The sequence below is a fragment of the Lepus europaeus genome, chromosome 6 (assembly GCF_033115175.1).
Source record: "Lepus europaeus isolate LE1 chromosome 6, mLepTim1.pri, whole genome shotgun sequence".
Taxonomy (NCBI): domain Eukaryota; kingdom Metazoa; phylum Chordata; class Mammalia; order Lagomorpha; family Leporidae; genus Lepus; species Lepus europaeus.
This window is the reverse complement of record NC_084832.1, coordinates 122,896,411-122,908,922: the sequence shown is the minus strand read 5'-3', so window position 1 is coordinate 122,908,922 and position 12,512 is coordinate 122,896,411. Positions and strand designations below refer to the sequence as shown.

The 12,512-nt window shown below is 46.3% G+C and overlaps 1 protein-coding gene across 1 annotated transcript in view; it reads right to left on the bottom strand.

The window, feature by feature from the left end:
* Positions 1 to 698: 698 nt before the first annotated feature.
* Positions 699 to 12,512, bottom strand: part of RESF1 (retroelement silencing factor 1) — a 32,142-nt gene continuing 20,328 nt past the window's right edge. The window contains exons 3-5 of the mRNA XM_062195046.1: positions 4,454 to 9,943; positions 3,234 to 3,317; positions 699 to 1,361 (exon numbers count right to left, since the gene is read on the bottom strand). Of these exons, the coding sequence (XP_062051030.1) occupies positions 1,207 to 1,361; positions 3,234 to 3,317; positions 4,454 to 9,887 (5,673 nt within the window). The 5' untranslated portion in view covers positions 9,888 to 9,943 and the 3' untranslated portion in view covers positions 699 to 1,206. The remainder of the gene's footprint in view (positions 1,362 to 3,233; positions 3,318 to 4,453; positions 9,944 to 12,512) is intronic.

Below are 12,512 nucleotides of genomic sequence, written 5' to 3'. Positions count from 1 at the left end.
GTGCCACTATGCTCACTTCTGGAAGTTTTAAAAACGCAAGTCATATGCATTAAGTAGGTGGCACTACAGGTACGCTGCTGCCCTAGACACCTACATCCCATATCAAAGTACCTGGGTTTGAATTCTGCTTTTACTCCCAATTCAAGCTTCTGCTGAAGTCCACTCTTGGGAGGCAGGGCATAATGGCTCAAGCAGTAGGGTCCCTGCCACCCCCAAAGACACGGATTGAATTCCCAGCTCCTGGCTTCAGCCTGGCACTGCCTTAGCTGTTGGGGACATTTAAGGGAATGAACCAGTAGATGTTAATACATTCTCTCCTCTTGAATTCTCTCACTTTAACTTACTCTGCCTTCCAAGTAAGATGAAAATTAACATGGAAAAAAAAGCCTGCACTAAATTATCCTTTTAATTCCATTTCCCCACTTTTTGAAGCATCCTGTGCAGCATTATTTTATAATAATCAATGCTTTCCTAGTGGACAAAGAAGATCTCCAATTTCCAGAATGTGAAACTCCTATCTTCTTATCTGAATGTAATCTGAAAATACCTACTGACAGCTTTTCACTTCAGACTTTAAAATATTTCTACAGTGTGACCTGTTGTGAGGGTAAGAAACCACAAAGAAATTCAAACAGTAAGATTTCAGATCTAGTTTTTTTAAAAAATAAATGTTTATTTCAAGTATGAAAAGTAATGTCAAAACATTATCCAAAAATTGCGTTCAGTTTTAACAAGTAGAAAACAAGACTTCTGGAAAAAAGTTTACAATTAGATATAAAATACTTAAGAATATATTTTGACATTCACAGTGAGCTTTTGAAAAATAAGTTTTGTTAATGGAGCTTAGAAAAAAAAATGTATGTACAACTACAGTTTAATAAACCAAAGTGTAAGTGACAGTCCTCCCTCAAGATGGACCTAACGTCAGCATTTCCAAGTAAGATTTGCACACGCAAGCCTTTTGAAATAATGGTAAACTTGATTCAGGTAGAAGTTCAAATACCTTATGGCTTCCCTGACTGACACCATCCACGTACGCTTGCTTACCCAAAGGTCATAAGCCATTTTCATTAAGCTAATTCAACGAAGCACAGAACCTAGGTGGTAAACAAATTCTGACCAAGTAATCTTTCCTGTGGAGACCGAGTATTTCCAGCAAGACACTCTGAACAGAAGCCACCGCTTTCCCAGCGGCACTCACGGTGTTCACGTCACAGGGCTGCTACCCAGGCTCCTGCTCCTCTTCTCTAGGTACATCTGTTTGTAGGTCTGAAACATCGCTTTCGAATCTTTCGCAGGGTTTTGTAGAGTCTCAAAGCCAAGCGCACTGATGCTTCTTTTGCAGAGTCTTGGATTAACATCTAAGGAAACAAAAGTTTGTTATTTACTGTTACTCTTAATCTCAGGTGTGACCAATATAAAATCAATCAAAATTCAGACAGAAGGGGTGTGCATTTCCTTAGATGCCTGTGTCTCACACTGGACTGCATAGGTTTTAGTCTTGGCTCCATTTTCGATTCCAGCTTCCTACCAATAAGGTGTTCCCTGAGACAGTGGTGATGACTTAACGAAATAGGTCCTTGGCACCCACATGGGAGACCTGGACTGGGTTGAGTTCTGGGCTCCTGCCTTTCACCCCAGTTCAGCCATTCCACCATTTGAGGATTCAATCAGTGGATGGAGCGCCTCCTCTTGTGGGTCTCTCTCCAATCAAAAAGGGAAATTCATCTAGGGATTTAAAAACAAATGGAGCAAGAGTGTAAGCAGAAATTGTGTACACTCTGGCTGTATATTTATATTTTACAGATTGCCCATGCAAGGTATCTTGCCTTTCCCCCAAGTTTTTTTTTTTTTTTTCTTTTTTCTTTTCTATTTAAAAGGTAGAGAAGCAGGCAGATAGAGCTCCTGTCCAGTGATTCATTTCGCACATGATCAAAACAGGTGGTGCCTGGCCAGTCTGAAGCTAGGAGCGGGGAAGTCAGTTCACTCTCCCTAACAGAACCCCATTACTTGGAGCCATTATCTCATACTTTTCCCTCTGTCTGAATCAGCTTGCCTCCCACCATCCTTCTATGAGGAGTCTGGATTATCTACTTGCTGCTTACTTTGCCTCTTTCTACCTGGATGGGTCATGTTTTCGGTCAACACTAAAAATGAAAACTTGGCCTCTATACGGCTTTCCATGGAATCTGGAGCTTCTTCATGTCTATCTTACCCTGAATGATGATTCCACCTTGCCACATGTACCCTTCAATACTTGTTGTGAAATTCAAATGCCAATCTTGTGTTTATTCACAGTCCTGGGGGACTTGTGGCATCTGTCTTCAAGAGGCGGCTGGCTCCTGTTCTCAGCCTGATCCTTAGTGTACTCCTCACTCCTTCCCAGTCATTGGCCCCCAACAAGCCTCGGAATACTCAAGTGGCACCACTACAAAGCAGCTGAAGATGGCCTAAGGGTTTGGGCCCCTGCCATCCACATGTGAGACCTGGAAGAAGCTCCTGGCTTCAGCCTGGCCCAGCACTGCAGCCATTTGGGAAGCGAACCAGTGGGTTGAAGATCTGCCTCTCCTTCTATGTAACTCTTACAAATAAGTATTTAAAAACAACAAAGAAACAACAACAAAAACAAAACCCTCAGATGCCATGCCTTATGGAATTGGAAATACGGGGGGACTGGATTCACATCCCTAGTTGAGTCACTATTGATGTAACTTAAGTTAAATGAAGTAACTGCTCATGTATGAACTGGTAATGTGTTAATCAACATGTTTGGATGATTAAATGAACTGTCAAGCCCACTGGCGCATCGAAGGGCTGGTAAATGCTGGCAGGCCAACTCAAGCTTGTTCCCTATTTTGGTCAACAGAGATTCATTAGAAATGACCTACACTCATATTAACTATAGCCCCTTTCTCAACACAGTGTCAGAAATGAATCACCAGCTAAGGGACCAAATGACTAAGAAAACCTCAAATACAGTCTGGTCCTACACAGGACAAATTGCCAGTCTCTTGTTTGACTGTGATGAGGAAGGTTTCTTATTCAAATAAATCTCAGCTTTCAAGCCCACAGCACAGAACAAGAGAAGGTCTTAACACTCAGACACACTAACACTTAATGACTGGATAAAGAACATGGATAAGAATTACACTTCACAACTGTATCATCAAAATACAATGTATATGAGATCGGTAGAGAAGCAAATTAAAGGTTTAAATAGATGGTGATTTTACCTATTTCTTGGCTGGCTTCCTGCATTCTTTTCTTCGTAGTTACACATTTTAACCAGTCTTCTTTTGTGCTTTTTATTCCTGAAACTATTTAAATATTTATTTTCAGATATCTATATACTGGTATTCATTTTCTCCAGTACTATTACCAAACAAAATCACATAAGCTGAAAACAGATCTTTGAAGGTAGTAGACACAGTGTACCCACATATCACATAACCCTTCTGGAACCTGAAAAAATGACTTCTCCAGTTACAAGTGCACTAAGCATCTCAAAATCGAACAGACAACAAACTGCCTTCAAAGCATACCAACCTCCCACCTGCGAGGTTAATACACCAAGGCATCGCACTTTATCTAAGAGCACAGGGGATGGGAAGCAACTTGCAGTGCCATACCCATTTCTGATGCTCCAGATACACATGAGCCTCAGATCCTGAGGATCCAAATGAAAGGGCCTGTTTAAATCACCAGTTTTCTACAAAGCACACATCACTATGACTTTCCACAAAAATGTACATTTGTCCTACAAATTCACACACTTCTACAGACATATTCAGAAAAGCACAGCATTTCGACTCAAGCCCTTTAGTTTTCTGATCGTGTCCCTCAGCACATCGCTCCCTTCCTGCACTGCACTGAGCTGACCATTTACCCTGCTGGCACTCATGGACCCGAGAGATATCATTTAACCCAGGACAGTATCCACAGTGAGCAGGTGTGACGTTACCACTGTAACTTTAGTGGTAACAGTCACTGAATAATAAATAATAATAATAAACTGACCCATTACCATGTACAGGAACAGAAAGATTTCCATACTAAGTATCATTACAAATCTCCCAATATTTAGGACCAAGGTTCAAACTGACCAAGTTACTTTAGCATTATAAATGCAAAAGAAAAATGACAAAACCAAGGCTCTTAAAACGATTTGAGGTATTTTTCACACTATAGCCTTCTTGGTCCTGAGTAATCTGTATCCGACAAGCCTTACAACTTTATAAAGGTCTAGTCATTATTACTAATTCACTCCAATGTATAGTAAAAGGCCAATGAACAGCACAACGCCCAAGATGCCCCGTGAGACGTGAACCCAGAACACCAAGCTATGGCGTGAAGCACCTGCGTCTTTCCCAGCCACACGGAGGGCAGTGGTGCCAGCCCGCGCAGCAACCTGCCACTCAGCAGTGCCGTTCACACCCAGAAAATCATACTGGACCTTGCACAGGGGCTTGCTCCTTCACGCGAGGCTTCCGATCCTTGCGCTCTTCCCCGGGCTTCGTGTTCTTCAGCAGCACATCTGGACATAACTTGAACTCCAGCATGCTCAGCTTTTCTGTGGCCTCCTTCACTGCAGGTTTATCATCCTGTCTTTGCTCCTTATCACTCAGCCTCCTGGGTGAGTTCTCCAACTTGGAAAGACAAATGCTTTCCCGTTCAGTGCATTTAAAGGCGACTCTGTTCAGATACGATTTCCTTTGATCCTTTGCCTGGGGAGGCACAGGGCCGAATTTCGCATCACTGTTTACATGGGTCAGTTCTTTGTCCGGTTTGGTTTTGTCCACGCACGTTTTGTCCGGCTGCTTCCCATCAGCTTTTCCTTTACTGCTCTTTGAGATGCTGTGTGTCTTAGACTCCTCAGGATGTGGGTTTTTGAGGTTTTTGCTACGGCTTGCGGAAGTATTTGACGATTCTTTGAAGGCCAACCCCCCACTACTGTGTCTCTCGCTTGACTTCCCGCAGCTCCCCGCGAGCGGCTGAGGCCTGTTGGGTGTCGTGTGTCCAGACTCACTTGGCACACCTTTCTCACCTATTTCCTTAGGCGCCTTACTACCCACTGCTTCTTTAAGCTTCTGCCTTTGTAAATACTCCTTGGCCGTTATCACTCTCTTAAATTTGGACGAACCATGCTTCAAGTCTGAGGACGTAGCAGTGGGCGCTGCCGTCTTGTCTTTCACACTGGTTCTCTCATGTGTGTTGGATGTAGTGTCACACGATGAGGGTGCACTTCCCACATGTCTGTTCTGCTCCTGCCCGTCACATTTCTTCTTCTTTACCTCATTATCCAGTACGTGCCCTACGTCCAACTTCCTTTTCTCCAAATATTTGAGTCTGGAGCCCCCTGCTTTGAATTTCAATTTTGTCTTCTCTGGTGACACAGACTGCATCCAAGAACCACCCCTGCTACACTGATCTTTGTGTGTCACAAAACCTGTCGCTGCTTTGATTGACCCAGGGGTCTGTGTTTTCTTGCGCAGGTTCCCTTGAAAAGCTTTTTCGCAGAATGCCGTCATCTTGTTAGTGGAGTGAAATGTTACCTCGTGGAACTTCAGTTTCCTTTTCTTTTTGTGACTTTGCAAAGGATCTGGCTTTTTGTCACATTTGAATGAACCGTGCCCAGCGAGGTCCTGCTCTGTCCTTAGCGAGGTACTGCTCTGTTTGGAATGGGGTGCACCTTTTGTGTTGTTGCTATCGCATCTAGCTGAAAGCTCTGTCTTTAGCGAACCCTTCTCTTTCGTTTGGGATCTGTCTTTCAGGTTGTTGCTGCCACACTTGGAGGAACCCTGACCAGATGATTCTCCCTCTGCTCTCAGTGAGCTACCCTGTTTTGACTGGGATACGCCCTTTGTACTGCTGTTCTCACATCCAGGTGAAAACTGACCACTGGGTTCTTGCTCCGTCCTTGGTGAGTTTTTCTGTTTTGACTGAGATCTACCTTTGGTGGAGTCATTCTGGTTTGACTGAGACCTATCTTTTGTATCGTCCCTATCACATTTAGGAGAAAACTCATCAATGTCTTCCTTTGCTGTCCACACTGGGGTACCCTGCTTCATTCTGTCCGGATCTTTTGTATTGTTTCCTTGTGTTTCAGGAAGATTGCCTTTCTCTTCTCCAGGAGTCAGTGTCACGTTTGGATCACTGGGAAGATCGTCCAATATAGTAACAGGGGCATCCGTAGCAGAGGCTCCTTCACTCTGTTTACAGCTGGTGGTCTCTAGAGGAGGACCCCCATCCCTGCCTTTCTCTTCCACCGGAACTGAGTTCTTAATGGAATCACAACGACACTGGGGCACTCCCTCATAGACCATGGAGAGCCAGCCCCAGGCACAGCAGTAGACGCTGTCTTTTTCTGAGTCCAGGGTCACAGAATCGCTCCTTTGTCCTTTGGCAGGTGTTTCCAGGTCACTTGGGTTCCCTGTTTCTGTGACAGGCTCCTCTTGCTCAGTTTCTGTCACTCTGCCAACATCATCAGGTGGCTCCTCATCCTGTTCGGGAAATAATTCTTTCATCTGCTCTGAGCTCAACACTGTGATTTGTATTCGGTCTGCTGAGTCCTTGGAGTCCCCATCCTCAGTGGTCTTCTCACAAGTGCAGTCTGAGATCCCAGGCGTCATCTGTTTGTGCACACAGCATTCACGTGTGCCCAGAGCCTCAATGCCGTAGGGAAACTGTCTTAAAAGTTCTGACAGCTGGTCCTGTAGGTACCAGACGGGTGTTTTATCATCATCCAGCTCATGGCTTGGGGGATCTTGGGCAGAAAATCTGCCAACTGCATCAGTTTCCCGAGGACAAGCATCTTGCGGTGTGGCAGCAGCTGGACACCACCTTTCGCTCGCTGTGCTTTCTGTCTGACTGGCATGCTCCAAACTGCTGGTCTTTGCAACTCCTCCACATGGTTCCAGGAGCTCAGAAGACGACAGTTCTGGACGTCGCAGGGGCTCTGGTGGACGGACTTCTTTGGGGGACACATCTGCACCCTGTACAAGCTTATCTTTTTGAAAATCAAAGCCATCATCTTCAGCAGTATGATCTAGCTGTTCTTTCTGTTGGTTACTACTGGTCACTTCCTGACTGGGTACACAAAGTTCCTGTGGCTCAACTTTCCTCAACGGGGAGCAGTTGAATATCTTTGCTATTTGGGAATTGTAAGAGGTATCACCTTCCACAAGGGAACAGATGCTGTCAATCTGCAACATGTCACTCACAGCACTACTTTCGCTCCATTCAAACGAGGTCTCCTGGGCAGTGGGAGGACAGCGGATGCCTAGTTCTGGTTTGGCCCCTCCTTTATCGGTAGCTGGTGTGCCTTCTACACTGCCAGGGGCTGCCTCGTTGTGCTTTTCCTTCTCCATCAGTGGGAAGATCTTGGTTGATGTTGCAGTACTTGCCACTGGTCCAACAGCATCAACCTTCAAAGCAGCCGGCAGTCTGGGGTTTTCGGCCATGCGACTTTGCAAGCTGCAAACGCTGCCTTCTTTGATGACTGGATACACCACGTCAGGTGAGGTGTCAGGGGTCACTTCTTTGACTTGAGACAAGGTCTTCACATCCGAAAGAATTAAGGGTGTCACTACAGCAACTTGCAGTTCTGTTCCCTTTGTCACATTACTGCTGGTAGACTCATGGTTCTGCAGTAGTGCTGACACAACGGATTCTTGTGCGTTTACTCTGTTCTGAGAATTTCCTGCAACGGAACCCCTGACACAGACTTCCACAGGCTTTGAAATTCCAACCGCTTTTCTGCTTGTTCCTGACTGTTCATCCTCCACAGCTTCTGGCGGTTGCTTTTTCCAGAGAGAGAGACAAGTTGCCAACAATTCCACAGAACACTGACTCGGCCCAAGTATTCCTTCTGAGGAAGACTGTCGTTCAGGGCAGAGAGAATTTCCCAAAGCCTCAGCATTTACGTTAGAAATACCTGGCACTGCTCCTGTTTTTAAAGTCAATTGGTTATCTGTGACTTGGGTATTTGGGTTCACTTCAGAACTGTTTGCTTTAGAATCCTGAATCATGTGTGGGGCAATTTTTAATAATTTACTCTGAGTTTCCTCATTCTGTGTGAGTAAATCGAGAAGTAGCTTATTTTGATGTACATATGCCCTGTTAGGCACAGTCTGGGGGACAGAAATGGTTTCAGAAACGGCTGGGGTATCCTGTTCGACAGCAGCAAAGTTTTCTGATGGAGGCTGGGTGCTACTCGGTGCTGCACCTTGTGTCTTCAGAACTTTCAGATCGTGAACCTGGTCTGGCACTGCCAACTCCCGTACACAGACAGAGCTGACTTGATCCAACTCCTTGCAGTTGATCTCCTGAATGGCGGGATTCACCCTGCAGTGTGTTCTCCTTGTGTCCTCGGCAGGTCCCACGGCTGCCAGGTGACCCCCTGAGCCCTCCGGAGCTACCAGGGTAGGCTGCGGACTGGGCTGGATCTTGGCCGTTTCTTTCAGATGCAATTCGGATTTTTTACCTGGTTCACTGTAACTAGTGTTAGTTATCTTACTACAACCTGCTGCCATCAAAAGATCTTTATTAATTTTAATTTTCCTTGCAAGTTCTGAAAATTTCCTTTTGATTTCTACCAAAGTTTTAATGTCTCTCACTAGCTTTTCTTTTGTGATATATGTGTCCAGTACTGGATCTGACGTTGAACTGCAAGAATCAGTTCTTTTCTCTTCATTGTTCTCAGCAACGGCCTGAACACTAGGCACAGAAGGTCTAACTGGCTCATTGAAAGGTTGTTTAACGTTGGTATTCAGTTTCAAGCCACAGAATTTGCCACCTGGGGTGACGTTCTCACTGGTGTTTTGCCACTGCGGTTGGAAGCCTCTACAAGCATCTTTCTGCATGCCGGGTGGGTACGTCTCCTGACTCTGGGGCACTTCCACAGACAAGAGTCTGTTCACAGGCTGAGTGCTTGGCGAAGGCTGACTCGTGTACCTGCAGAGGTAAGCAGGAGGAAGGGGAGGCTGAGCGGGAGGGGGAGGGGGAGGGGGAGGGGGAGGGGGCCGGGGAAGAAGAGGGGGGAGTCTTCTTTCGGTCTGAGCAGCACAGTGATAGGATGGTGTAGCTGCCGTCTGCTTTGGCTGTGAAGTCAGAGAAGGATTTGGGAGATTTTTAACTTGCAACGTCGGAGATGGCACAATCTGTAACGAGACTAGTGGCTCGAGGTTTTGTTTCTGAACAGGAGGATCTTGCAAGAAGTTGTGCGGTGAGTAACTGTGGTGCCTGGGAAGTGGCCTATAACTTGGGTAAGTTGAGTTATTAGATCCATACTGCTGTGACCAATCAACCTGCTGCTCTGACAAACACTGGCTAAGTCCCTGATTTCCTTGAAAGCCAGCAGGACCTCTTCCAGAATTTGAAGGGACCCCTTGCAGGTGCATGGAATAGGTGTCCGTTGTCACATGCTGGCTCTGCAGTCCGTGCACGCTGGACGCACCAGCTCCAAGGCCAGAGTGATGAGATGCACTGGCCCCGGAATGGGAGGGCACAGAAACCCTCACGGGTGAGGTCACCCACACATTCTGCGTAACTCCTGAAGACACTGGCAAATTATGACTTGGCTGGTTGAGTCCTTTGACATTTGCAAATGTCATTCTTTCTACCAAAGTCTGTGAGGTCACCACTGTCCTGTTATACACATCAGGAATAGGAACCTGACGAGGTGCCTTGTAATTCTGGATACTCAGCAGCGGTTGTGACACAGAGCTGGAGTTACCAGGATACATGCATGCTTCCTGATTTCCAGGGTAGCCGACAGAACCCTGGGAGCTGTTCAGAAGCTGGCTCATCAGGGGCTGCTGCAGAAAAGGCTGGCTTTTAGAATACGGTGGTGGTAACGGCGCACTCTCTGGTTTTGCATTCCAATTCATGGTTGCTCTGTCACAGCAGCAGCTATCTGAAAGCCAGTTGTTTTCAGCATCAGAATCTGCAAGACATAAAGATTGTTTATTGAAACGCTGCTTTTTCCTAGAGAGAATGTGTAAGAAAATTAGTAGCTTTGTCCTAATTACTGAAAATGCACATTAGACAAGTCTCACCTTTACTTTGGCGAGAGGAACGGCAACAGTAAGGATGAGGACACAACCACAAATGAGGCAACTGTCAATCAAATTTCTGGATCGTGCAACAGGAATTCATTCCACAACACAACTGTCATCAGCTCTTTAAGTAGCAATCACTTTCTGCTTTCACTTAAAAACAAGCATTCATTTGAAAGGCAGAGTGATGGGGAGGGAGGGAGGGAGGGAGACAGGGAGAGACCTCTCCATGTGCTGGCTGTCACCCAACATGGTTGCAGTGGCCACGGCTAGGGCAGGCCAGGTCTAAGCCCACAGACCAGGACTCCAGTGACGTCTCCCACATGGGGGGCAGAGGCCCAAACACTACCATCTTCCACTGCCCTCCTAGGTACATCAGCATGGAGCTGAACTGGAAGTGGAACAGCCAGGATGGAAACTGGTACTCCGCTACGTGATGCCAGTGCTACAGTCAACAGTCCAACTCACTGAAAACCACAATGCCAGTCCCTGCTTTCACTTGTTTCAACAAGCTCTATAATCTAAATAAGCCATGTTCACTATTAGAAGAAAAAAAAAAAAAAAAGGACTCCAAAACATAGCTAAGAAATGGCAGGAGTATACATATGATGTTACCCATCTTTCTCACAAATGTCTAGGCATAAGCAAACAGTAAACATGGGGTCCGCACTGTGGCACAGTGGGTAAAGCAGCTGCCTGCAGTGCTGACATTTCCTATGGGTGCAGGTTCAAGTCCTGACTGCTCCACTCACCATCCAGCTCCCTGCTAATGTGCCTGGGAAAGCAGCAGAAAATCGCCCAAGTTCATGGGACCCAGCACCCACGTGGGAGAACCAGAGGAAGCCCCAGGCTTCTGGCTTTGACTGGATCCAGCTCAGGCTGCTGCGGCCATTTGGAGAGTGAACCAGAGGATGGAAGACCTCTCTCTCTTGCTCCCGCTGCCTCTCTTTAACCCAGCCTTTCTAATAATTAAATCCTTAAAAAAAAAACTAATCCATAAGCAAAATCTTTTAAAATGAATAGAATCCTATCAAATACACTGTCTGCAATTTGCCTGTATTTACTGATTATACCCAGGATACTGCATTTCATTACACATAAACCAACCATCTAATTGACTGCCTGCACAACACTGCACATTACGGGTCTACCACCTGCAGCATTGTGGGGAATCCCACAGGAATCCCAAACACAGGTCATGGATCACCGCTTATCCAACAACTAATAAGAGGTGGACCATGGAGAAATTCATGGTAGTCCCAAATGGGTTACAGAGCACCGCTAACCACAAACAAGCTAAAGAAAGAATGGAGTTACTTATGCTAAGCTAGGAGCTGATGACATCATTTATGCTGTTTAGTGTCTGCAAAGAAAAACATCTCCCCATCAGACTGAACAGACACCTCTGGACTGTATGGTAACTGCTAAGGACAATAACTCCAAGTCCCCTCAATAATAGCACAGTGATTGACAGCACCGGACACAGCTGATGGTGCCCGGAAATTCCATAATGGCACTGATTGACCCCTGGACCCCCACCAGGGGCCTTTTCCCCTGGAGTGGCAAGGATAAAAGGAGAGCTCTTTCCACCGCTCTCCATCCCCTTGGGGATTGTGGCCCAGTATGTGTGAACCGCTAGATCTTGGGGTACCTGGAGCTGAAAAGCCAGCTCGCTACTCTGTAGCAGCACAAGGTGGCTACAGGACCAAACTCCATCAGAGCCCACACCTTGACACCTCTCAGCCTGCTGCCAGACCCGACCGCAGGGCACCTCTCCAACTCCTCACCTTGCTGTCCACCTGGGAACTCGGAGCCTACTGCCCAGAGTGACAGTGAACCTACAACTTTTGCCTGGAAGCGACTGTTCCGAGATCCGTCTCTCTGAGTGATAACAGAGACTTCGTACTCTGGACTTGTCATGACCAGGAATTGAACATTGAGAACGCAGCATTTATAGATATTAGCCACGTGTAATATGAAGGCATGTGCCTCAACCCTATGATTAAGAATAATGCCATATGCTTTGCTGCACTTATATTACTATAGTTGGATTGGCTTGAGACTGCTTTGATGCTAGGTGTGTGTTATGGTCTGGATTAATGAATATAACTATATAGACTGGTATGCAGAGTAGTGAAGCCCTAGTGTGAACTGGTGTGGGCAGTAACAACCTTTCACTGGAAAGACAGTCGTGTGTCCGTGTGTTCCTTCTTCCCCGTGCTCCGACACGTCACCCTTAAGCCCTGTCGAGCCACCTGACAGTAGGCACTTGTGACAAGCATACCAAGAAAACGACTTTGTCTTTGTCTCTGGCCCCAAGCACGAAGCTCCTACAACGCCTGCCTTTCCCAAGTGACCACGGTGGTTCTGTTACTCTAGAGCGGCGCCTCCACCTCACACTTGAATTTATGTTGTTGAGGAGTTACATGGGGCTGGACAGCCCCAGGGTGGGGCTGC